Raw genomic sequence first — 27875 nt, 5'->3', positions numbered from 1 at the left:
GTCATCAGGATCCTGGCAGCTCTGTTCTGAATGTACTGGAGCTTCTGGATGCTCCTGCCAGGGATCACTGTGAGGAGCACATCGCAGTAGTCCAGTCTGGAGGAGATAAAGGCATGGACAAGTTTCTCTACATCTGACAGGGTTAGAGAGACATGAGGTTTATGTGAGAAATAGAATGAAATTAAGTAGCTTCACTCTCCACCACATCCTGCCCACAAGTTTATTCTCCAGTTGATGCTTTACATTACAGCCCGCAAATTACAGTGTAAATATATTGCACATAAAGGATAACAATGAAATACATAGCAGGTACCCGTGGTAGCTACAAGGACATAAAAGCAGGGGATAAGAATAGAAAAAATTGCCCAATACAGATTAAACTATTACAGGAAACAGACAGGATTATCCTTTATGTCCTTTTACAAAGGAGCCAAACCACATGTGGCACTTGGTATTATTTACCTGTTTTTGGTCTTAGTACACACTCAATAAGTTATCTATTCCTTATTTTCCCCCATGCAACATTTCCAATTTTCCTAATGCTTTTATGTTCATGAGATGGGCGTGTCCATGCATGTCCAGAGCTGTGATTGGTCCACTGTGGGAGTGTGTGTGCTTGTGTGTGTTCCAAAGTTGAGTGAAAACTAAAATGTGCTAGCGAAAGATAAATAGTAGGGTAAAATAAATTACATTTTAATTTATTTAACCAACTGATTAGAAGTTGAAGGAAAAGTATAACGCTTATATAATTATAAAAGTATAATTTCTTTTTAAATTATTCATAGTTGTATTCGGTTGTATTGTTGACTTGTCTGATAACCTTTAACTGCCTTTTATGGATTTCAGGACTCAGGCTTAGTCGAATGTTTTGTTCCCTAGCAAAAATAAATTTAATTATAAATACAGACATATTTAAAAACATTTTACAATGTACTTTCCAAAAGTAGAATATAAAAATAAATGATACCATAACTAATTTCATTACAATACTAGCACTGTTCCACTGTTTTCCCAATTTTTCCTTCCTTGTTACCATCTAATTGTCCTTTTGCCTTCTTCTCTTGCACTTACATATTTATCCCAGCACAGGTACCCATTGAGCATTCTATTGATACCCTATATATACTAAATAATCACACTGTAATTAGCGGGCTGTAATCTAAAGTGTTAGCGATTCTTCTTCTGTTCGCATCAGCTCTTTTAGAAGCCATGGTGTTGTAGTGACAGGCAGTGCTGCCAAAAACAAACAATACCTCTCCTCATCAACAGCAGAGGAAATGATTTTGTCTGTGGTAAACATCACCGTCTCAGTTAATATAAAATAAATGGACTTGTGCCAGCTGCATGAGCCGTGTCTCGGCTGCACACTTTTACATTTGTTAAGGTGGCGAGGGAGGTAGCCTGGATCCTATTTTTGGGTGATGGTTCCTTGACAGCTTCACGGTAAATATGTGACAATAGAGAGCAGACAGACAAGATGCCGCCTGTATCTCCAAAATGTCAGCCAGGGAATGATTATTTTACATTCAACTCCCTGTGCACTTTTGAAATGAACAGAATGTGCTTTGAATGGAGTATGGAGGTCATAGGGTTAGGAAACTAATTCAGCACACAGGAGAACATAAATTTACACTTGAGGTGAGAGAAGACATAAATAGGTTTGTGCACAATGGCAGCAAAGAAAAAAAATGCTTTATCACCTGCAGAATTTAAAATCAGTGTACAAGTTACAATATTTGCTTCTCTATCCCTCCATCTTTCCACTCAGATATTGCACTGGATCCATGGCTACCACCCAAACAAGCGGATAAGAGCCAAACCCTGAGGGCAGGGGAAACAGTGGAAACTAGATAAATACTGTTCCAATTCAAATCAGCCTGTTGGGACATGAAAGCAGCAATTATCACATGAGCTTTTCTGTAAGGTGGTGATGCTTTTATGTAAAATACAATCCTAATTTTTCTGTTGAGATGGGTCCCAGCATCCATTAATACTGGCATTTGATACTGGCTGATATCAGCATTTGCTTTTCTTGTGCCAACAGATGCATGCCAGGCTTGTTTTCCACCAAAACCAACACACACTGGCTGATCCCTGACATTTACTTCAGACAAGGAGACAGCAGTTTGGTGTTAATGAAACGTGGCCTGAACTTATCAGATACGTTCTGATGCGGTTTATAAATAGGTCACTTCAGTGGCTATGTTTACATGCATATACTGATGCATCTATTCCTCATACAGGGAGTTATGCAATGGTCTGACTATGTCCTCTGCAGTAATCCTGTTAATATGAGTAAACATATGTCTTTTAGCAAAACATGTAATGTATACTCAAATACTAAATTTCTCCTAAATTTAGAGACTGTGTCCAAAGTTACTCCTTCATTTACTCATTTTCAAGAAAATAAACACTCAGCAGGATGCTCCATTGGTAAATTAAGATTTTTACACTTGTCAAGTATTGTATTTATTAATAATCATGCATTCATCTGAGTTGCCTTGAATTGTTACTGTGTGCCCATAATGAGCAGAAGTGAGTAATATTTGTAGGTTTTTGCCCTGGGTTTTGCCTCTCAGGCTCCATACAGGCTGTCCACACCCTCTGAACAAACCTATCGCCAGGAAATCACATGATGTTGGGCAGTTCAGTGCCAATGTTTTTAAAATTCTCACTTTTAACAATCTGGACATGGAAACTACAGTCCGGTTAAGTTTAGGCTTAGGAAACTAAAACACTGGGTTAAGGCCAAAGAAAGATTAATACAGTAAATAACAAAGCAAAGTCTGTAACAGGATGCAAACTCCAGTATCCCACAAGAAAGTCAGTCTCATTACACACCCAGTCACCACGCCAACCCTCACTACATAAAGGGCCACACTACTTGTTTCATTGACACTGAAAGATAGCACTGGATGTAAATCATTGGTGCAGAATTGTCCAATATGGACATAATTCCTGGTAACACTGGGCTGCTCTGATTGATGGAATCTGTTAGGGATGTACACAGCCTTAGAGGAAAATCTGCAGACAGTACTCAGGGTTAAAAAAAGTCACTTCTTCTGCATGTGTTTGGGATAAAAAAAAATCGAATCTTTAATTTAATTAGCTACATCGATCAAACATAATGCAGTACACTCCTTTTAGTAAAGATGCTTAACATTATCTATCATATCATGACATACATCCGGTCTCGATCAATGAAACTGCACGCGATTTTAAAGTGGTAGTGCATTAATTATACATCAATTTACACAGTAATCTTTGGTGAACTCCCAAAATAATGGAAAGAACCATAACCAAATTCATCATAATGCGTTTGTTAGATTGACATCTATTTTTATGAAAAATAAGTCAGAATCTTGACTTCATAAAGCCCTCCTCCCAGCCCACACACTGACACCACTCTTAAACCCTTGAGTATAGAGCACTACAGCCAGCAGCAAATAGGGAATGATTTTGGACACAGCTCTGAACTGCTGCTGCCACCATCTTCACTAAAAGCCACACTTCCCTTCCACCTCGATCTGAGCTGGGCACTTGGAGAATTTAAATAGAGTTTATGAAATGAGACAAAGGTGAATGCGTGCCCTAAGGGGTGTCTAGTCGAGTCACAGTACTCCGTATTTGCTCCTGTCATTGTACTTACTTCACCTGAACGCATAATCATATTATTACATTCAGAGCAGAGATCCTAGTTTACTTGGGCTACTGTTATACATGTTAACATGGCCACTGAGAGACTCTGTCTGGGATACTGATGTAGTGTGTATAGCGGACACTCCCACACAGAAAACAGGATGCAGAGGAGCTGGACCAGACAAGGAAGGATGCTCCAAACACCACATTGCAGAGAAACTCGTCTCTATTGGGAATCGAAATTTAGCAGACCCTTGGAGGCAGCTGAGCAAAGTCCCGTCTCACACCTCCAACCATGGCTAATCAATCATGACAGCTGCATGTGCACACCCTGCGGGTTGCTGCGGTAACAGACAAGTGGGTCGATAACAGAATATCGACTCCCCTTACCGCCCCCAAGAGGGATCTATCTGTCTTATGAAAAGTTATGAAGTGCAACTGTAGCATCTGATCCTCTTCCATGTCTTTGTGAAAGTTTAAGAGCTTCAGAGGACTCTGAAAAACAAAATCCAACAACTCCTAACAAAGCAAAGATGATGATGATGATGCACTTCACATGTCAGCGGAGCAGGAGACTGGATTTTCAGAGAATATGTATGTCCAGCCCGGGGATTTGATGTTTACAGGGGAAGGTACGCGTGCCTTTGCATGTGCACACAAGCGTAAACGTGCGGTAAAAGCCTCCCAGTCTGACATCCAGTTTCTTGATAAGTGAGTCAGTAAGTTGGGTTGTCATTGGTGACATAATAATAGTAGTTCAAACAGAGGTGGCGGCGTCACTGTAAACCTCCATCCTTTGTTTCTGCAGGGTTGCCAGTTCTCCCAGGAGTGTCACAAGTCCTGGAAATAAACCCTTCCCCACCCGCTCCCACCCCTCCCCAGGATGGACCCAGTGACATTACAGCTATCAGGTCACAAACCCACCAGCCTCAGCGCTCTCTCTCCTGTAGACTGAGGCAAGAAAAGAAATCTGACCGCCAGCTTCATTCTCTGGGGATGAAGCTTGTGTTATTGGCTCAAATCCAGTGTACAGTATTCCTGACAGTTCTTGGGAAATGAGTCGTTAATATACAACCCCCTCCAACCCCCTCCTCACCCTCTGAATACCTCTCCCACCGCGTGGCTGTAGGTTTCGAGCTTGAATTGGAGCTAGTAGTACTCCTCGTAGTTCTTGGGGTTGAGGCAGTAGAGGATTCCCCCGCCAAAGGAGAAGATGGTCCCCCCCCAGGCCAGGCCGTAGCCCCAGTTGAACTCGTGGTAGATCCTTAGGTTGATGCTCTCAATGAACTTGATGGGGTAGAGGACCAAGCTGCAGGCCTGGAGGACAACTGGAAGAGACATCCAGACAGTAACTAAGCAGTTAGTAGCTTTTCTTAAAACAACAGCTAAAGAAAAACTATCATTTCTATAGATGGGTTTCCGAGTGACATTGTGTGATGTGCACGCCTGAGCCACTGGGGGTGGAAAACAGGCCCAAGAGGATTCACATGAGACATTTTTGTGCCATAAACGGCACAAATTGCAAAAGTAACAGATGGAAAATGTTCAATATCATAAGGAGGAAACCTCCCTTTCAGATGAGCGCATAATTAGCTATTAGCATTGAGTGATTTTAATAAGGTGATGGATAGTTTTGCACATAAATGAGTGAAAAAGAAACGTTTTAAGATAAGAGAGCTCACATAGTTATTGCATGATAATGGCTGTTTTAATGATGTTTGTCAGGCTCTATGATCAATGCTTTAGTGATCAGTTTGAAGTGTGTGTGACTTGGTGAGAGCTGATAGAGGTGGAGAGTGAAGCTTTACTGTGCACGCTTCTAATATCAATTTCCACACTAACATAAGTTATCACACATACCATATATCTAGTGTCTTTGGTGTATTTTTATGGCAGACAGCAGGAATTTTATGTATGCTAATTAATGGTGTGAGAGGGAACATCTGTCCTCTTTAACCCACACTGCCTGTTGATGGTCTGGCACACTCAATGGTCAATTCTCATTATATGCAAGAGCTAACTTTGTGTAGTCTGGGTTAGCATGGTTACTGTTATTAGCCACCTTTTAGCCAACAGATGTCTATCACCTTGTGGCGTGCAGTGAAAACACTTTGAAAAACTTTTCCAGAATTGCTATATTTAGCCACGGTGGAGTCTGTCAGTCGGTCCACGACTTTGTTCAAGGCTGAAAGGAGGATGAATCCTACTGACTGTGATGATCTCTTGACTTTTCCTCCAGCGCCTCCAGCAGGTTGATAGTTTTGGTTTTTAGTGAAATGTCTTGAGCATATTAGCATGCTGATGCTAGCATCTAGCACAAAACACCACTGTGTAAGCTCACAGAAACACTCCCTTACTCTCAGTCTTGTTTCTAAATAGTGAAAATGACGTTATGGCAATGTGCTTTCTAAAACCCATCTATAGTCACCATAGAAACTAGAGTGTGTGGATCTTGCAGGTGGTGAAAATTGGATGATGAGGAAGTGAGGTTAAAAAAAAAAAGAAATAATTTTAAATATTCAACTCAGTATCTATATTTAGTATAGCTATTAAAACAAAATGCCTGCCCGGGAGCCAGTTGGAAGAGTCAGAGGGGTTATAAATGTTGAAAATATTTATGTACTTGGTAATTTTTTTATGCTAAAACAACAGCTGTACAATAGTACAAATATGTGAGTGAACATGGAGGAAAGATGTTTGTACTCAAAGCTTCAAAATGCTATATTACTCACTAGTGGGGGTCTGAACAAACTTCCTCTGGTGTAAAATAGGTCTGCTGTAAATTTTAATGAGTTTGGGTTCATGGGTTTACTCACACTGACTTTTTTCTTTTAAATGTTTTAGTAGTCACGTACACACCAGTTTAGAAATAACAGAAAAATAGCAGAAATTAGCATCGACTGGGTCGAGAAGAGAGCCGCATGCCTGGAGGGGGTGTCATTTAGCTCTGTTTAGTTCATTTAGCACATTTTAGGAAAACAAAATAAATTAAAGCTGCAAGCAGTGATGAACAGGCCCTCACACCTCGCACGTGTTGGAGGGAGCGGTTGCCATGGTATCACTAATGGAGGTCGACTGACATGGCTCTGAATTGTCAGGGTTATCGGACACTGTGTGAATGGGTAAAATGTTATTTGCTGTGTGCAGCATATGGCGCTGGAGATGACATATAGGAAATTGTGTATACATTTGATGAACTACGTGTCATTTAAGGCTTCACTTCCTGTTGCCAGTAGGTGATGTTTCACAAATGAGTTGTTAATACAGCAAAAAGCTTTGCAATTTGACATCTTGAAGGTCTAGAGCTTTCGCTGACCAAATTTGAGGTGGACCTGTTGAATCCTCTAGGAGGAGTTTCAAAAAGTTCCTTACCTGTAAATTGCCTAAAATGGCATGTTGTCCCATGACTTATGACATCAACATTGGGCATCGATTATTCCTTCACAATTTAGTGTCACATTAGTCTGAGGCTTATACCAATCCAATTTCAAATTAATCCTATAAACCCTCCAGGAGGAGTTTGAAAAAGTTTGCATAAAATACAAGAAAAATGCACAAAATACAAAATGGCTGACTTCCAGTTGGGCAGAGCTAATAAAAGCGTGCCAACGTGCAAGCCAATTTTGGTGAATATTAGAGTAAATTCAACCCGACTACGGCCTGCCACACATTAGGGGGTGTTATGGACCACACTAACTGAAATATTTACTAGTTTGAACATGGGTGAAAAGTTTCATGAGTTTTTGCGCATCTTAAAGGCCTCAAACGTGCTTGTAAAATGAACATTTTTTTAGAAATGATGAGAGCAATGATCCCACTGAATCTCATGAAAATCAAAGCAACTTCATCCCAACATGGCCCTCCATTTGGGGGCACTATGGAGAACACGCCACGCCTGAGCCCAATCACTACAGAACTTTGCAATTTTCACGAGTTCTGACGTGTGCCAATTTTCGTGAGTTTTCAAACATCCCAAGCCCCTCAAAAATACAATGGCAATAACCTCTACAAAAACAATGGGTTCCTCGCACTTTCAGTGCCAGGGACTGTTGGACCCCTGGCACTTTTGTGCTTGGGCCCTAATAAAACTTGATCAGGCAAGAGGGAAGGAGAGAGGGTGGTGGTGTAGAAAAGGAGGAAAGAGGAGAGAGAATAGAATGGAGGGATGGAAGAAATGGAATGAGACAGAGGAGAAGGATCAGAGCTGGACTAAAGGGTCAAAGGAAGCTGGGTGAGTTTAGGGAGGGATGGAGGGATGAGGAGAGGTAAAAGGAGGGCAGGGGGAGGAAGGTGGGGTGGGCAGAGAGATAGATGTTTTAAAAAGGAGGGGGGAGAGATGGATGGCAGTAGAACAAAGGAGAACACATCAATCGTTATTTCTTCAAAGGGAATTCATCTTGCGGGAAAAACAAGGTCTGGCACTTTCCTGAACAAAAAAAAAAAAACAAAAAAAAAACACGGAATGTATAATATTCAAAAACACGCAAATATTAACACAGATGGTGTGAAAAACAAGCCTTAAAGAGGTAGTTGGTTGTTAAGAAGTGTGTATGTGATCTACCATTCACTGAGGGTCCCTTTATAGTCCACCCCAAACACCCTCCCTCTGTGCTCGGCTTTTAACAGAGGTTGTTTGTGTCCCATCACGTGAAAACAAGTATATTCTGACAGATAGTGTTTTTTTGTTTATTTGTATGATGAGTATTCATGGATTACTGATCTGTTTTTTGTGTGAAGTGATATGATTTAATGAGTATATGGGCACAGTTTGTTCGGATTCAAGTTCATGGTGTTAAAAATGACAACATAATCCAGTTCTATCAACATGTTCCAGTTTCTTTATGGTAGGATGTGCCTTGTAAAAACATGGTTATCATGTTTTTTTCAGAATGTTTTCAGACCTTTTAATGTGCACTGCTAATATTTTAAAGTCACTATATGTAGAGTTTTTATGTAATTATGGCATCTTTCAAATTATTCCGATGGCATATGTTTTTGTTTGTAGAAAAGTGAGTCAACTGTCCCCTAAAAAAGACCTTCACTCCCCTGGAAGCAACAAAATTTTGAGATTTGGGGGGTCTTGAACAACAGACAAATGTGTGTATACAGGCTGTGGTTTTAATTATGTGGACCAAAAAAAAGACTAAAAAAGGACTTAAAAAAGACTATAAGGACTAAAATGTAAAGGTGAGGCTGATGATAACATCATTAGTTTTGTATATTTGATCAGAAACCAAGATATTTGGAAAAAAGGAACAAGCCAGTGTACATAAAAACTTACAAAAGAGACGTTGAATACAACTCACACAGAACGAAACATCCAATCAGCAAGCTAAAAGACCAACTCGACAGTGTTTCATTGCCCTCTCTGGTTGAAAGTTTCTAGACCTCTGTTCACTGCCAGCATCACTGAGAGGTGAGGTCTGAAGCGTTCTCTGTTGCACTTGTAACCACACCTACCAGTGATGTCACAGTGTACCGACACACCTTAGAGTACACTTCTACATCACTGCAGGAAGTTGAGAAGTTAAACCACTGGTAAGCAAAAAATAAATTATCTGCAAAGTTTCTCTTTAAAATTCAGTTCCATGTGCCAGTAAATAAAGTACCGTTTATGTTTAGTAGAAACCTGGTATTTCAAGCAATCTGCCGTGCCAAACCTGATGGAAAAAACACTACTGTACAACTCTATGTGCTATTGGTACCAGCTGAAAATATCACACTGTCTGCTTTGCTGCTTGCTTTGCTGCGGCAAAAGAGGGAAAAGCTTCCCTTACACTATGCAAAATGATCTGAATGAGCAGTCAAATATCACTCCAGACATAATAAGTATATTTAATTGTGTATTTTCATTCTTCATACATTCTTTGAAAGTATTTTTCATGATAAGAACACTTCCAGTTCATAGCCTTTAAACCATTCCTTTAAGTTAAGATGATTTCTGTTTAGTGCCGTATCTAACTTCTGCGCTTTGCACAGCGCGATTGAGAAAAACCTCCGACAGGCAACACATCCAGCTTTGTAAAATGAAACATTTCACGCCTAAAAAAATGAAATTTTCCAATTATTCCGGAGGTGAGAATAGGGAAAATGTGGAAACTTAACAGTTGTCGAATTTGAGATTGGGGCTGGCTAGGAAAATTAAACGGACAGGCGTGACACTCTGCTTCAACCCTGCTGGGCCTGACTCGTAAAAATAGGATTTTCTCTAAATGAGTTTGAAATTTGTGTGTGTGTGTGTGTGCGTGTATCACTGTGAGAATGTGTGTGTGCAGTCTGTGTGCCTATTTAATGAGTAAGTAAGGATTATCATTTAAATGCATGTCAGTTTTCAATGTGATTACCCTGCAACCTTCCAGTTACCTTGTGTAAATTGGCTAATTAAGTAATCTTATTGTGTGTGTGTGTGTGTGTGTGATTAGGTGTGCATATTTTTGTGTATAATGAGTGTGTGGCCTTCGACCCATATTGTGATTGTGTATGGATTATGGTATGGTTATGTGTGCACTGACCTGCGGCAAAGAGCATGAAGGCGACGGGTGCGTAGAATCGCCGCCTCGTGCCGATGCACACGGCAACCAGAGCAACCAGGAACGACATCAGCACCAGTGCTCCACCCCCTAGCAACAGGGCAAGCGTAGCAACCTGCCAGTCTGGGGAAGGAAAGAGAGAAATGGGGGAGACAGGGAGGAGAAGAATAAGGGGAGAAACAACAAGTGAGTGAGGCAAAAGAAAGTGGACGGAGAAAGTGGTAAAGAGAAGAGGAAATAGAGTGAGTGAGCACTCAGACCTTCGAAAAGTTGTTGTATAAAGATGTAAGAAAAAACATTTAGAGAACATTCATGAATAAATGCAATATAGGAATATAACACATACCAGGGCTAAAAATGAAAAGCACAAGACTTTGAGGGGGCCAGAAGAAATATATTGTTTTATTTGACATTTTATATTACCGCCTTTACCTCCAACAAGTATGGTGGTCAGAGGGGGAATGAAGCAAGAGGAAGAGAAGAAATGGAAGTAGGGTATAAAAAAGAAGGAATAAAAAATGAAAAAGGAGAGAATTAGAGTAAGATAAGAGAGAGGGAAGGAAAGAAGGGCAGCACAAGTACATGGAAGAAAGAAAAGGACGGGAGGTCAAAGGAAAGAGAGAAGGAGGATGGGATAAACATTAGAAGGAAACAAAGTTAAGAAAAAGGGGAGAAACAAATGGGAGGAGAAAATGAATGAAATTAAGGCAATAAAAGAAGGAAACTGGTAAAGAATGAAGAACGGGGCTGAGGAAGGAAGCAGTGGAGGAAAGGTGATGAAATTAAGGAAGCATGGACAGACAAGAGAGTAAAGGAGGATAAAGGGAAGACAAGGAACAGGGAGAAGGAAACAAGGGGGAACTGGAGGGAAAGAAGGAAGGTAAGATGAAGGAAGAAAAGAATGAGAGATGAAAGGAAAGGGAGAAGCAGAATGGGATGAATGAATATAGAAGAAGAGAAGCAAGGAAAGAGGGAAGGAAGAGATAGATAAGGTAAAGTTGGATGGGTGGATGGAAGGAAGGGAAGGAAGGATGGACAAAGTTAAGGGGAGGGGGTAAGGAATTAAATAAAGGCAATAAAAAAGGAGGCAAGGAAAGAGTAGGAAGAAAAGAAGAAATAAAGAAAGAAGGGAATGGAGGAAGAATGCAATGGAAGAAAGAGGGAATGATGAAAAAAAGGTGAGGTAATTATAGAAGCATGGACAGAGAATAGAGTGAAGGAGGAAGATGGAATGGAGAAGGATGCAGAAAAGGAAGGAAGGGGAAATTAGTGAGGGAAAGAAGAGTGAAAGAAAAAAGAATGGTAAGACAGGCAGATGGCAGGTAGGAAAGGAGAGGGAGAGGAAGGAATAAGGGGGGAAAAGCAAAATGGGGGAAATAAAAGACTAAGGAAAAAATGAGAATACAAAGCCAGAAAAAAACAAAGAGAATCGAGAAACAAAGGGGAACTGAGGAAAAAAGGGAGAGACAGGTTAAAGTGAAATGAAGAGAGGCTTGGTGGCAACGAGGCGGTGAGTATCTCAGGGAGGGCGATGGCCAATAAAAGAAGAGAAACATGCAAGTGGAGAGGGACAGGCATAATGTTACAAGGACAGAGAGAGGGCAGCATGAAAAGAAATGCCAAAAGGAAAGAAGAGGAGGAGAGAAGAGATGGAGGAAGATGGTGAAGGGAGAACAGGGGGGTTGAGGGGGGCGTGAAGGGGCTGGGGACAGAGCTGCGCTGAGTGAAAATAATGAAGAGAGAGAGCACTTAGTATACCTGAGCTGACAAAAAGCCTCAGCTAAAAAGCTTTGCTGGCATGTTATCAAAAATCTGTCCGCATTTATATATAGGGAGCACTGTAGCTTGATGGACACTGAAATAGCACACACACACACACACATACACAAACACACACACACACACATTCATAAATTCATGTCTGCATACAAAGACATACCCAAACCTAGTGCCATATTTCACCCACTGTGGCACAAACTGAGGCAAAGATGTGTCTGTGTGGCTTGATGAACTTAGCAATACTTGATAAACGCACAGAAACAAGAGGAAAAATGAGAGACTAGCTAACATACAACATATATACAATTGGTAAGGACTGTACAAATGTTCCAGCGGTCAAATTCATATGAAAACAGAGAGGTTTCACTTCCCATTTGAAGACACCTTTAAAGGAGATGTATTATGCACATTTCCAAGTCTGTATTTTTAATCTGGGGCTCTACTGGAATATCTTTGCATGATTTACAGTTCAAAAAACTCCTTATTTTTCTTATAACTGGCCCTTTATGCAGCCCCTCAGTTCAGCCTCTGTTTGAAACAGGCTGTTTTAGCTCCTGTACAGGACAAACTATAGTAGCAGGATTTCACTACTTTTTCTTGTTCTTTACTAGGAGTATCAAATTCTCAAATACATCTGTACATGTTTAAGCCAAAATCTGATCCGAAATATGAGAGTGGACAACGCCAGCAACACATGGAAAAACCTTAGCAACAACCTTAGCAACCAAGGCTACAGAGCAGATGGTGGTTATGACGCGCTAAATTTCACGACTAGCAGACATTAGCTTGTATGGAAGGTAGAAGGAAACATTGAAAACGGAAAAATCTCTGCAGAGTTCCCAAGTTTGTGTTTATAGTTTAAAAGTTCCAAACGTCACAGAATTGAAAACAACTTCACTGGAGAGAAGTAAGATCATTTGATATTACATTTAATTTCAGGCGTTAGGTGTTGTTAGTTAATTTGTGACTGTTGCTCAGACATGCTGTTTAATTAAACAACTTTATTACTGTTGATTAAAATTCCTCCCAAGAACAAATTAAGACATCTGGTCACAGACATCTTTTTTAAAGAAGAACAAAGTGTCAGTAAAAGTTGAGCTCAGTTAATAAGAATGTTCTGTAATGAATCCAAAGATGAATCTTTGAAATTAGTGGGAGAAATATTTACTACTCTCCCTTTTTCCATGAGTGGATCAAGAGTAGAGTTATTATTGCATATGTGTCATTAAGACATGAACATTATAAGCTAAATTAACCACAGCTTGTCCAACTGATTTGTTATTATGAAAATCCTGTCGGCAGCAGCCTGAGCAGCACAGAGAAACACAGACAGGTGAGCTCTGATGTCAGAGTGAAAGATCAGCCATAAGATCAGGAGTTGAATGAAAAATAACACAAACAGAAGTCTTTGAGATGATTTTAAGATATGTTTGAGCATCACTGTGACTCTGTTATGAAACTCTTGAGTTGTCACCCAAATCCACAAACTGAAAGGACAGAATCTCAGGTGAGGTTTGAAAACCTTCAAGCAATGATTTACAGAGCAGCACATTACCTACAGGCTTCTATACATTTGTTTTATTGTAAAATGTATTGTCACAGTCTTTATGCTATTTTGAAATATTAATTTTGGCCTCATATTTATAGTTGAGTAGTCTATCAATAAATAAAATGTAAAAATCAGAGAAAAAACACGATAGTCCGGTTTCAAGCAAGTCAACAAATGCATGTTCAGTAAAGTAAACATTTTGCAGAGTCAGGCTCTTTATGTGTGTATGTGTGTGCGTACATGTGCCTATGAAAGACAAGAGTGATAGAGAACAAGTACACATACACAGTTATTTTGGCAGTCTGACAAAAAACGTTAAAACCAAACCTACGCCCTTGCACCTGTCTGTCTTCACACTGTGATCAGATGTGATGCTGTCAAACTGGCCGGGCTCATGGAAGCTGCTGTGAAACCTAATTCTGTTGCATGCTGCAAAACCAGGAAATGCTGTATTACAAAATACACAAGTAAATAAATAAAATAATCTGTGCTCCTTGAGGACAAACAGTAACTCTTGAAAGACAAAGTTCAAACTGTAAGTTCTGGATAAAACATCAGTGAGCTGTGTCTGATGCTGAAATGTAGCTGTCAGTGCAGATGCAAAGCCAGTGCACAGTCGTTGTATGCTGCAGGGCTATTTAAGTGAATTTATTTTTTATTTTACAGCTGTTTAAGTTGTGTAAATACAGGCTATGCCTAAATTTACAGCTCGAGCGTGGTAAAAAAGCTTATGAAAGATGGATGGTGGGGGAGAGAGATAAGGGAAGATGAGAGATTTAGAGGCAGAGGGAAGGAAAGAGAGACGGAGATAGAGGTGAAAGATGAGATGCAGAGGTGGATAGTGGGAGGCATGGAGGGAAGGAGGAAATTAAAGATGAGAGAGAGGAGAAAATGGGAAAGAAGGAAGATAAAGGGGGAAAGAGAGCAGAAAGAAGAGAGGAGAGATAAAAAGACAGATAAGTGGTACAATCGGAAGCATCTTGTAATGCAAAGCAACCAAAAAACAGTCTATTTTCAGTTTGAAAGATGCAGCAGATAAGGAGGGAGACGCCTTAGGTTGTTTTCAGGACAAAAACCTATTCAGTTTTATTAAAATGTTTCCTGGTAACAAAGTATTGCTATGTGAAAACCTAATTTCTATTTTTAGCCTTTGACTCTGCTGGTGTGGGTTTGCGTGCATGTCTGCTTCATATTTTAGGGGCAGCACTTGAGGCAAAAACACCAGATTTAACGTCAGCTCAACAAAAGCGGCTAGACTGAGACAATTTTGTCGCCTCAGGAGAGTTGCCCAAAAAAAGCCGCCATGTAAAAGCAATACAGCAGGAGCACGCAGGAGCAGGGAACAAGGTGGAGGGTTAAAACAAGAATCTTGGGAGGCTCAGGTGGTTTATCATTCATTCATATTTAACTTCCCTTGAAGCACGGAGCCTGCTCGCTCTGCAGGAGCAGACATAGCCAATCCAATTGCAAGTCAGCATGAAACAAAAAAAGGTAGAAAATAACCAATCAAACCAAAAATGGATGTCACCAACTGTAGTTCCTGTATTGTAGGCAACAATGAGAATCAGGCATTCTTTCAGACACACTCACACACACATATTTCTCCCCACAGTGCAGAGCTATTGTCAGAGAAATACATTTATGTAAATCAAACACACATGTTGAGAAATATTAGTTTAACTAACATAACTAATACATCCTGTAATGACCATAATTCAAATCATCAAGGTTTCCCTGAAATTGAGCTGTTACTCCTCACAATGTCTTGTCCATCAAACTATTGGACAAATACAAATTTGTGACCTCATGGTGACATCGAATGTAAACCCTGGTTATCCTCAAATTGATTTGAACTCATCCTCAGGGGACACACTGGGCACAGGCTAATTCCCTCTCTGTGTGCTCACTGCCTCTGTCCTTTATCATCAAGGTCATTCATATTTGCAGGTGTTAAGTTCCCTTATCATAAACTAGTTAGTCTATGCTTTATTTGCATTGTCATTGCTGACTCATGTCACAGCATTTACAAAGCATTTTATTGAGGCACACAAGCAGAAATTTCCTAATGTTCTTTTTCTTTCCCCCTGAAATGAAACCAATTAATTATTCACATTATGAGCCCTTAACATCTTAAGCACAATTATTACTGAAATTCACAAGACATAATACGTGCATATAATGGGTAATGCTTTGCTGCCAATACAAATAATTCAGGTCACTTGCTTCTACTCTTGAAAAAGTCTTTGGTTCTTGGTTTAAATAATGAATCCTTATACTGTATATTTCCAGTAACTACATGAAAAATGAATAGGTTTTTTAATGCTTGTGTATTGTTCATCATTAAATGCAGTATTGCATTTCAGTTCAACATTAAGCTAACATGCAAAGTAGCATTAAACACAAAATACAGCTGAGGCGGATGTATTTGTAATTATTTGGTCCTAAAAGTATTCAACAAATTAATATTTTGACCTGACGGTGGTGCCTGAGGAAACATCAGGGGCCATCAGAGTCATTAGAACTATGAATGAATGTACCAAATTTTATGGCAATCCATCCAGTAGTTGCTGAGATTTCTCATCTTTGACTAAAGTGTAGGACTAACAGACAGACCGACACTGCATGGCTGAAAACAGACCAAGCCCTTGAGTAAGAATAAGCATTAGCATGATGATTGTTGGGTTTTATACATAAACTCACACCTGGTCCCAGAGATGGAGGTGATCATTATTTCAGTAGTGGCTGAAGATATAATAAAAAGGATAGCACAAGAGGAAAGCAAATGCAAGACAAACATCGAAGAAATGCTGGACATTTACAAGGTTACACCTATCATCACACAGGTATTGAACTAGAGAGATGGAGTCATATGCCACCACAATAACTGAGATATACTACATGATATTCATGTAAGATGTATCATATCTCAAATGATCTTAATTCTATATATATGGGCACAGACATGAAAATCTGATTTATATTGCATACTTGCTGGCTGGAAAATGACATTTATTTATGTGCTGGCAGAGTTGTATTGGACAGAGGAAAGCATACTTTGAATGTAATGTTGTTTTTTTTATCACCTAAAATTTGTATGAACCTTTCTCTCTCTCCCTCCCACGGATTGAAATACCTCTTGCAGTAATGTGACTGTTTTCCATGTGACAGGATTACTGCACCGCTGTCACATTTTTTCTTTACTGTAAAGCCACTCGGAGCTGTCACGCTGATTTGGTGCTGTAGCACTCCAGGCCTCTGTATCCGAAACAGAAAAGATCAGTCCTGTAGCTGCCAAATAAGTACGCACATAAGCAAATCAATCATTCAGCTGTCATTTTAATATTGTAATCATGACATTAACTGATCATGTGCAGGCAGATTTGCCACTCAAAATTCTAAGTAATGTTTGCACAAGAGGAACAATGGGTCCTTGATATTAGACAGAGACAAACAAAAGCAGCAGATAACTGTCTCTGGCATATTTTATCAGTTATAACTAGCTATGTAGCTAACTCTTGCTTCATAAGCTGGTTGAAAACACTGACTCTGTCTGACTTTTTAACTGTTTGACTCGTTACAGAAAGCTTTCAGAATGAGGACTAACTTCCCCCAATCAAATTAAGAGCAGGACAGAGTCGCTAACGCTAGCTTAAACACTGATAATATTCAAGACCAGCTTCCACACAGAGGACAAATACTACATAGTGATTGTTAGTTGTGAATGGGGCTTTTTTAATGAATCCTGTACCTCCACAAAATACTGTTGTAAATTAGCTGATAATATGCTCCTTAGACTTGAAAGTAATGTAAGGAGTCTTAAACATAAGTCTCCTTACATAAATCTTAAGCAACACTGCCATTCTGTCATTAGATGCCGAGAAGAGGTTTGACAGACTGGCCGTATATGTTTCAAGTTCTGATTCAGTTTGGATGTGGGAATACTTTCTGTAAATGGATAAAGCTTCTTTATACACAACCCACGGCTGAAATCCTCACAAACAATACTGTCTCCAAACCATTCAATAGTCTAAGTGGAGTCTGCCAAGGCTGCCCTCTGTCACCGCTTCTATTTCCATTAGCTATAAAACCATTTGCCATAGCAATAAGGTCACACAATAACATCTCCGGCATTAAATTAGGATATATAGATAAATAGATAAATCATTCCAAATCTTCAACAATGCTGTTAAATGACAATGAAAGGATCAGACCTATGGACCTGTCTCTTCCTTAAGTGCATCAGACTGCTTCACCTACCTTGGCATTCAGACAGTACTGTGCAGAACCTGAGGATGATAAAATTGTTGCAACCAACTATGATCGCATTCTACAATCCAATCTACATATTGAAAGTGAACATCCTTCCAAAATGACTTTATCTATTTCACAACATTCCCCTGCCTCCTCCTCCATCAATATTTGCAAAGTTAAAGAAAATTTGTACAAACTTCATTTGGAATAACAGACGCCACGGGGGGGGGGGGGTTGTTAAGCCTCCAAATTTTCAGTGGTACTAATGGGCTGCTCAATTACATACTATTCTGTTTTATTTATATTTTCTCCTCAGATCCATCTCCTGCATGAGTAGATATTGAATCACTCTGAACTACATCTTAATTACCACTTAATCTACAATATACTTACAAATATCAGAAATCTTAGGAAACAAACAAGCAATCCCTTTGTCTTAAATGTGATTAATGTGTGGTATAAAGTAAGGGAAGTTCTAAAAGAAAAACACTCTTTATCCTGCTTTAGTCCTATCTGGTGAAATGACTATTTTAAAGCTGAGAGAGCTGATCCAGGATTTCACATATGGGTGAATAACCGGTTAAGTAAGATTGAGGATTTGTATAACGGTGAAGTTATGAAGAAGTCTGAAGAACTTGGAGCCAAATTTGATATTCCTAACAAACACTTCTTGAAATTTTTGCAAGTGAGGAGGTTTTATTGATGTAGCCCAAAATCAAAAATGAACTCCTCCTCCTTTGTCTACTCTGGAGACGGTAGAGGGTAAATCTCTTTATTGTACAACTTACCGGTCTCTAGCTCCACCGAATCCTCTATGGAATGCTATCTGAATGCTTGGAAGGAGGATATACAGGAAGATATCTCCTTGGAGGAGTGGGGTAGTGTATGTCTGAAAGCTCATACTCAAACAGCCAACACAAGATTACAGCTATTACAATTTAACTGGCAAATGCAGACATATGTAACTCCAGTCAAACTACATAAATTTAATAACATTCCAGATACAAGTATTAAGTGTGGACAAGAGAGAGGGAAGCTGTTTCGCTGCCTTTGGGAGTGTGGGGAGATAAGAGAGTTTTGGTGTGAGGTATCATGCGGTTGGTAGGATGATAATGGCATAAATTTACCTCTACACTCTAAGTTGTTTATACTACAAATTTATCCAACTAATCCTATTACCCACAAAAGAAAGAAAGCTTTTATTAACATGTGCTTCTTCCATAAAAAGCATCTCATAGCTTTATAATGGAAAAATATAGGGAGACCTCGCTTTGGCCAGCGGCTCAGGGAGATGTCTTCCTGCCTATCAATGGAGAAAATCACTTATATTCTTATAGGTAAAAAGGGAGGCTTTTGATTACCTTTGGCAATCTTTTATTCACTTCATGGAAAATGAAGATATGTGTGAAGCATTACAAGAGGCTGAGGAAAAGATGAGTATGAACAGGGAGAAAAAGTAACCTTTTACTTCATGTTTTATTTATTCACTTACATATTTATTCACTTTTTTATTTACTTCAGCTTCCTGCTGTATACCTTCTGCTATGAGCATTTCATTATTGCATTTATTTTATTTCAGTAATGTTTTGTCAGTTGTTTTTTTAAAATTTAATTATTTATTTATTTTAGTAACGTCATGTTGGTCGTCTTTTTGCCTTCTAATGTTGAAAATCAATAAAACAGTTTTTTTTAAAAATGTAATCATACCAGAAAAGTAAAAGACAATTTTGTCCGCAGATCATTTAGAATTTGTTTATTTTAAGACTTTTACAGGGTTTTTATGTGCTGCCACATGCTGCTACTGTGACACTATAAATGCTTTGATGAACGCTTCATTTGCATCCACAAAATGGATTATGTGTGTTTGGACGCATGCACATCCCATTCCCCATCATGCCCCCAGAGTATGTGTGTTTCGAAGGATGGCAGGCATGGGGGGGGGGGGGTGCTGCAGGTTCCTGGCTATTCCCCTGTCTGTCTGCCACAGAACTGAATGCCACATCATTTCCCATTCCTCGTTTAGCTGCTACAAATAGAACTGGGCGTCTCTGGGGGCTTGGCTCACTGAGAGGAGAGATGAAGTCAGAGTTGAGGAGGGGAAAGGAAGGAGGGGGTAAAAGAGGAGGAGAGGAGGGAGAGAAGGCAAAAAGGGGGAGAGGCTTGACCCCGGAGAAAATGGAAAGGAGAGATAGAGATGGAGAAGGCTGAGGAGAAGGAGGACGGTGAAATTACAAAGGGAAAATGATTAACATTAGAAATGTAACAATGAAGCCCTCGGGGAGAAGAGAGGGACAGAGAGGAGGTAAGAGAGGAAGAAGGGAATGAGGGACAAATAAAAAGAAACGAGAGAAGGATTGAGAAAGAGACAATTCATTTAAGAGTACAGATGAAAAAGGCCTGCAGAGTAAAAGGAATGGATGGATCGATAGACTGATAGAGAAAGATGAGAAGGGCAGAAAGCGAGGAGGCAACATTTATGAAGGTTTTTAGATCCTCAGTGGCGACTGATCTCAGCACTGTGACAACAAAGACTGGCGAATGTGGGTCAAAACGGCCAAAACTGACACCACATCCCATTTCATGTGTTTAAAATCACTTCTGTCTACTAAACTAAGTTCATCTGCTAAATATCATTAGATGTAAATATATTACCACATGCAAAATTGGCTAATAAGTTGAAAAAGTTAATGTGTTAGTTCTTGAAACAACAAGTAGAGGAAGAAAAAAAGAGAGCACAGTATGGTTTCCTTGTGTCTCAGGCGGTAACTAGATCTAACACTGAGCCTGGGAATTCTTCTCTCAAGGTCAGGTGAATGACAAACCTATTGGTAGCAATAGCACGTCTTTTTTTCTCCCTCAGCCATTTATTGTGCTTTTGTTTCATTTGAATCTGTTGATAACGCTTCTTTTTTTTTTTGCCAGGAGAAAAACAGATGTGCTCGTTCACCGCCTACTTGATTAAGAATAAAACATGAAATCTGAAACAAAGAGCAAAAAAAAAGCAAAGGGAAAGAAAGGGTGGAGGAGGTGAGGAGGGAGGAGAAGGAGTGACTGTGAAGCAGAGAGAGAATAAAGAGAAAGTAGGATGGCTTCCGGGAGTGACTTCTTAGGGTTCAAACACCTTTCAACAGCGCGTAGTGGGTCTGTGTGAGACAGGTAGAGCTTCCCCTGATGTTTGCCTATAAGACCAAACGCCCACTGTAAGATTTTTCATCTAAAGTTACGTCCCGTTTGTCGAAGGAGAGGGAATTCAAATCCAGCGTGTTTATCCAGTCATCAATATGAAAACTCACCTAATGATGACACTCTTTTGCTCCTTTTTAGACATTGAATACCTCAAAACTTTGGTGGTTTAATCAAACTGTTAAAATAATAGTATTTTGTCAATCCGATGATGTCTGTTATGTAAATGTCCCTTATGGCTTTATTCCAACATGACATTTACGTAAAGAGCCACAATGCTTGCACAATATTTGGCACTTGGTGCACAAGAGGAAAGTAGTGATATGAAGGTAGAAGAAGGGATTTCTGTTCTCTTGCGGGCTGCATCACCAATGGATTTAAGAACTTGTTTTGCAGTTGAGGCCTTAACTGATGACCAATGTGAGTGTGAGGAATGCTTTCCAACCTCACCCCTCATGTCATATGATTTATTATATAGCCAGTTCTGCTGCATGTTTTGTAATGTCCAACAGTGCACGAACTCAGAACAAGATAAAAAGTCTCCCTCCACTCAAAAATATGCTTTGCTTATTGTTACCTCACTTCAGTGTTTGAGCTTCACTGTACAGAATGATGTATGTGCTCAGCTTGAATCTCAGTTGAAGGCATGCAAGTATGAACATGATTTGTGACATCACAACTAGTTTGGAAGTCAATTAAGGTGAAATATGCAACTTAAACAAGTGTGATGTGGAAACTTGCGGCCTCCAGTGCACAAACACTGAGAATGGACTTTACAGTGAAGTAGGAGACATCTTGTGTCCAGCAGTTAAACTTTTGAAACAAAAAATATTAGTATATTTATAGATTTTAGATTTCTCAATGAAGGAGAAGGAGTAGATGTGCTTTGAGGAAATTAAACCAGTTCATTTTTTATTTTTTCTATGGAAATACTATATCAGACATATATTTTTATTTAAAGTATTTAAAACATGTCTGGAGGGGATCTTTAAATGGTGACTCTTATTGAATTCTAATTTGCTCACACACTGTATGTGCTGGATATTCATAATTTCGTCCATGTAACGGGCATCAATTGAAAAATATAGGGAGGGAGTACTGGTCTGAAAGAATAAAACACTGAACATGAGAAGAATCTCCTCAACAACTTTAAAATGGGGGTGCCCTGGTGCCAAAATCCAAGTAGTAATTTTGACTTGGAAACAGATTTTTTTGAATTCTCGGAAATATCTGATTTGGAGCTTAATGATACGGAACAGACAGAAAACCAAGCAAACATGCACTGATGAATAAGCAAAAGTCTGTTGTTCAAGGTAATTAAATCCAAACTGAATGGATATAGTGTTATATTGTCAACATACAGTATTTTCAACTATCACATGACCAACTCTGTAATCATACAACCGTCTTAAGTTGTCCAATGATGTGAATGCTCGCAGGTTGTTAACCCCTGCATTCTGATTCAAGCCACAAAATGAATTTCAAAAGACAACATTTCAATCCAAGTCAGGTCTTTGTCAGGTCAAAATGTTAAAAAAATGGCTGCCACACCTATATATATATATATATATACACACACACACACCAATAGGCTGACAGGCTCTGTGATGGCAGGTGTGGTTAACCATCCTATGGGAATCTTTCCCATTTCTACAATCTATCCATGAATGCACCATGAAGGTGTCGACCATGAACCGGAACGTCCATGGTTGGTCCCTGCTGGAGCCCTTTGTTGCTTGTCATTGCCAGTGTCTCTTCCCACTTGTTTCCTGTCATCTCTCTACTGTGAAATCTCTGATAAAAGGCATAAAATCCCCCATGTTACTCTGCCACCACAGCAGCACCACATCTAGGTCCATATCTGAAAAGGGTTTTCAATACCACAAAAAAATGTTTTTTTTATACAACATGTCTCCACATCACAAAATGAGATCCTTACTTTATGCCTTTGTTTTTCCATCTCAGTCCAACTAATTAGAATCGCAGTGCATGTGGTGAATGGAAGATTTCTTACTCTGATTGAGGTATTACGTGATCACACAACACAACGGTCTCTGCATACATTACAGCATTTTGCTTGTTGCTGGAGGGAAGGGCACTTTCACAAAGACTGCATTTGTCTGGAGCTGGTGGATGTTTCATGTCAATTTCAAGAAATAATCTGCAACTTTTTCATAATATCTGAAAAAAATGTTATTAACCAAAAACTTGCCAAATCTGGGTAAACGGAAACTGTTAATCTGGATACATATTAATATCTATAAATGTTGTTATATTGCTCATACTGTCTGTAACTCTCTATACTTGTGATATCTATGTGCCTGTTCTTTCCCTATTTGTCTTTTTGAGCAGAATGGTAGTCCAGCAGGTTCAAACATCCCCTTACTGAAGCACCCATGAGCAAGTCAGTGATTACCTACTGTACCAGCTACAGCAGGAGCTGCGCTGTGGCAGCCCTGCCTTCTAAAGCGAGGAAGGTGAAAAGACAAATTTCCTGCAGCAATCAATTCAGTTTCACATTATTAGAAAAAGAAAACCTCACAATGAATGAAAAGGATGATCTAAATTAACACAAACTGCTACTTTGGTCTGACTAGGGTGTTGGAACAAGCCAAGAGAGCTGGCACGAGTGGGGGGTGATTTATTTTTTAAGATCAATGTGTGTGCGCAGCGTTGGTGAGGCTCACACACTCACACCCGTCGCGCCAAGACATCTAATTAGGGAGTCCTGGTCTGGAGTCTGGATGTGGTCTATATATGTGTGTGTGTGTGTGTGTGAGAGAGAGTGTGAGAGAGACAGACAAAGAGGAGGAAGGAAGGAAAAAAAGAGAGGAGCTGCTGAAACTTGTGGTCACAAAGTGTGTCAGTGAATGTGTGTGTGTGTGTGTGTGTGTGTGTGTGTGTGTGTGTGTGTGTGTCCAGCTCCTAGGAGAGAAGGTGCGGAGATGCAACAACGGAGAAATCAGAGTGTGACATGAAATATTCAGCTGGGTTTCAGAGGAGACTGTCCAGAAATAGGTCAGCTCAACGTGGTAGCCTCTTATTGGCACAAGGACACACACACACACAACATCACACACACACACACACACACACACACCAATTTACACACTGACATACAGAGGCTCCCCTACTGTCTCCTTTACACACACACACACACGCACACAGTCAGACACTCGTTCACTTGCATGGGAAAAGAAATGGAGACAGATAGACAGACACATAGACAGACAGATAGATAGATAGATAGATACATAGATAGATAGATAGATAGATAGATAGATGGATAGAAAGATAGATAGATAGATAGATAGATAGATAGAGTATGTCACAGTGTCTGACAGCTTAAAGACCCTTTAAATGATTCCTTTTTAATGTCCCCATGTGTAATTAGCACCAGTCAGCGCCCAATGTCACAGTGGTAGTAAATAAAGCCACTTTTGCTTTAATTAAAGTAAAGCTCATGAACTCTGTTTCCCTGGAAACCAGTCCAACATCGAAGATCAACCCCTCCTCTGCTGCCCCCAGACTGAAAGACCTCTCCTGGGCGCGACAACAAGGCCGTTTTCTAGACAACAAAAGGAGGAGGAGGGGAGGGTAATAATATAAAAATAATAGGAGCACACAGCAGAGGTGAGCCTTTATTCTACCTTCTGTTTCCCTAGTTGACCAATGAATGAATGAATTAGGTAAGTGGCAACACCCAGGAGAGTTGATGTGGACTACTTTACCATGAAGGTGGTTAGTAATCTGAATGGTGATCATTATGAAGTAGCAAAAACAGGCTGAAAATGCATATTATAGCTCCTGGGATGCATTTATTTTAGCTTTATGGCACTAAAATGGCTCAGCAGTATGTTCAGTTGTACTTAAAACCCACCTCTTCAGTCTGGCTTTTGATTAGAATGTTTTATGGCCATTATTTAGTCTTTTAGATCATTTATTTTATTGTATTCATGTTTTAAAATGTTTTACTCCCTCTTATCTGTTTTATTTGTTATTGTCTTTTGTCTATTTTACTGTTTTAAAATTGGTTTTATTGTTATATTTTCATCATTTTTATTTCTCGTGTGCACTAGTCTCCAACTGTCCTATTGTTCACATTTGTTCTGTCTTACTATCGGCTTGTCAGTCATCTTTAAAGCAGTTTGAATTGCACGAAAGGTAACATAAACTTAAATAAAACTTAAAATGCATTTTAACAGTTATTTTCGTTATCAAATAATCTGCCAGTTACTTTCTCAATTAATCGATTATTGGTTTGATCCATAAAATGTCAGATAATAGTCATAAATGACCATCACAGTTTCCAAAAGCACAAGGTGATGTCTTTAAATGTCTTGTTTTTGTTTAACAACCCCAAAGATATTCAGTTTATTGTAACTGAAGACAGAGAAAGAAAGCTAGAACTACTGAGTGAAAATGCTGAGCAATCAGCATTTTCTAAAAGAGTCTTTAACGATCAATTGATTTTAAAAAATCTGAGTACTAATCGTTTCAGCTCTAATGCATTTATATATAGACTGTTTGCAGCCCACACATGGTAGCTCACCTTGTTGTGACAGGCGTTCACCTCTTCCCCGCTGCTCATCCACTCCATTTCTCCTCAAATCCCTCCCTGAAAGACCTGTGGCAGTCAGCCACTTGTAGGCCCATTAACATCAGGGTTAGTATGTGTCACACGTTTGTGTGTTTTCAAAATGTCACCTGCTGCTTTTTGAGTAGGAATATAGGAGGGCTGAGAAAGAATGTTGCATTAAAAGACAGTAGTGGAGGTAAAACAACCTGCATCAGTTTTTAACATCTGATCCATTTTTCCTTTGAAAGCAGAGATCCAACCTAAAATAAAGTGTGATTCTATTTGCAGTGTGTGCTACAATGACAAAATTCCTTTATTTCACCTCCACAATAATTAATGTGGAGATCCCAGTGGAGTTACAGTTTGACAGGGGCTGTCAAGATGGGGCTTTATTGGGGCAGAGACAGCAGAAAGCTGGCCAGCCAGGACAATGCCTTTCTATAGTCAACAGATTCTTGTCTTTAAGCATCTCCCTCTGCAATCTGCAAGTGACACTAGGAATGCCCTTCTAGAGGTGAGGAGGCATCCCTCCATCACCAAGATCAGCTTCAGCATCATTCCCTGCTGTCATTCAGAATAACTCTTTGTTCAGTCTCTAGTAGGAAAGCTCTTGTTAACGCATGATGAACGTAACTACCCTCTAACAATACAGCTGGAATAGTCTCTCCTGCCCTGTGCGCACGGGACAGAATGGATGGAGCGGTTGTAATGTTGCTTAGAAGCCTCTACATTGTGACTTTCCCCCCCCTTTCATACCTGAGCCCAGGGTGCTGTTGCAATGCCAGTTCTCGGTGCTCGCCGGCTTCCAGCAGGACTCCCACAGGGACAGGTAGTACTGGTCATCGGCCGTCACCCACGCCGGACTCATCACGGCTCCCACATCCAGGCAGAGCGCCAGGAAGACGCACACCAGCCCGACCAGCTTCAGCGGTGTCAGCGGGGAGCTGCGCGCCGACTCCTCCGTCTCGGTGACAGCAGAGGACATGGCGGGGCTGGAGAGGCGAAGAGAGGGGGACCGGTTCAAAACCCGGGGAGGATGTCCCTGTGTGTGTGTAGATGTATCCTTTACTCGTGGTGTGTGGATGTGTGTGAGAGTCGGGCGGGGAAGTCTGAGCTGAGTGTTGTAGATGCTGCTGGTGCCGCCGCAGCCGCCTGCGTTGCGCGCTGGACGGACGCTGCGCCTATGGGCACCGATGCCGCCGCGCACCGGAGATCTCCACCGTTTACAGCGCTGACGTCAAAGCTCTGAGGGATCAGCAGGTAGCTACAACAGGGTCCTAAAGAGAGAGAGAAGGAAAGTAAGTAAGAAAGAAACCCCTTTCATTCAGGGCCGTAGCTAAGGTCTGAGATATACCGAGATCCTGAGCCCTCATTCAAAGAAATTGTGACCAGCCACCAACCAAAGTCTGTAAAAATCTACTATTTCTTTAAAAACAAATAAACAAATAAATAAAAATTGTATATTGTCTGAATATTATTGCAAAGCCTTCTCTACACCATCAGATAGACTTTCTGATGGAAAATTCTTAAGCTTGAGCTGTTTAGTTTTTTGCCTAAATACTGTCAAATTTTGAGATATTTAGTATCCAGCCTTTGAAAACTCAACATGTGGAATATGTATATAGCCAAATATGTATAATAGACTAGAGCTGAAATCAACAATCAACAAAAAATTAATTGTTGCATTATTTGATTTTTGGCCACTTGGGGGCAGTAGAAATCAGCTTTAAACACAACGCTGACATATTACCACCTTTGAAGTTGATATGGTGAATTATTTGTATATTCAGCAGACACAGAGTAACATTTGCATTCATTTGGAGTCATTTTTGTGTCCACCTGGTGAACGTAAACCCAATATTCACTCTACTTTTAGCTCTGGTTAAGTCTCCACCAACTCCTGAGAAAAATATCTGGCTCTTTAGCTGCTAAATCTTCCACTATGTTCACTGGATAGTCTCTAACTCTGTCTGCTGTTTGGTGCTAGGCAGGCATACAGTGGGTTTTTAAAGCTGAAAACTATGAAAGTGAGCTGAAATGGTTCAGTTCCATCCATCCATGTTGCTTGTCACTTATCTGGGATTGGGTCGTGGTGGCATCAGACTGAGTAAGGAAACCCAGACATCCTTCTCCATGGCAATGCCCTCCACCATCTCCTGGGAATCTCAAGGTGTTCCCAGGCCAGAAGAGCTATGTAGTCCCTCCAGCGTGTTCTGGGTCTGTCCTGGGGTCTCCTACCAGCTGGACGTGCCTGGAACACCTCCAGAGGGAGGTATCCAGGAGGCATCATAACCAGGTGCCCAAACCACCTGAGCTGGCTCCTTTCAATGCGAAGGAGCAGCGGCTCTACTATGAGCTTCCCCTG

The 27875-nt window shown here is 40.2% G+C and overlaps 1 protein-coding gene across 1 annotated transcript; it reads right to left on the bottom strand.

The window, feature by feature from the left end:
• On the bottom strand, positions 1-27396 carry LOC121892175 (transmembrane protein 47-like). The gene is made up of 3 exons (XM_042405057.1): positions 26267-27396; positions 10152-10292; positions 1-4967 (listed from the first exon to the last, which is right to left on the bottom strand). Exons 1-3 carry the CDS (start codon positions 26493-26495, stop codon positions 4789-4791), a joined length of 549 nt encoding a protein of 182 aa, XP_042260991.1. The 5' UTR covers positions 26496-27396; the 3' UTR covers positions 1-4788.
• Between the last annotated feature and the right edge of the window lie 479 nt (positions 27397-27875).

This window comes from Thunnus maccoyii, chromosome 24 (genome assembly GCF_910596095.1).
Source record: "Thunnus maccoyii chromosome 24, fThuMac1.1, whole genome shotgun sequence".
In the NCBI taxonomy this organism is placed as follows: domain Eukaryota; kingdom Metazoa; phylum Chordata; class Actinopteri; order Scombriformes; family Scombridae; genus Thunnus; species Thunnus maccoyii.
Note: the sequence above shows the minus strand (reverse complement) of the source record. Positions and strands in the feature narration are given on the sequence as shown.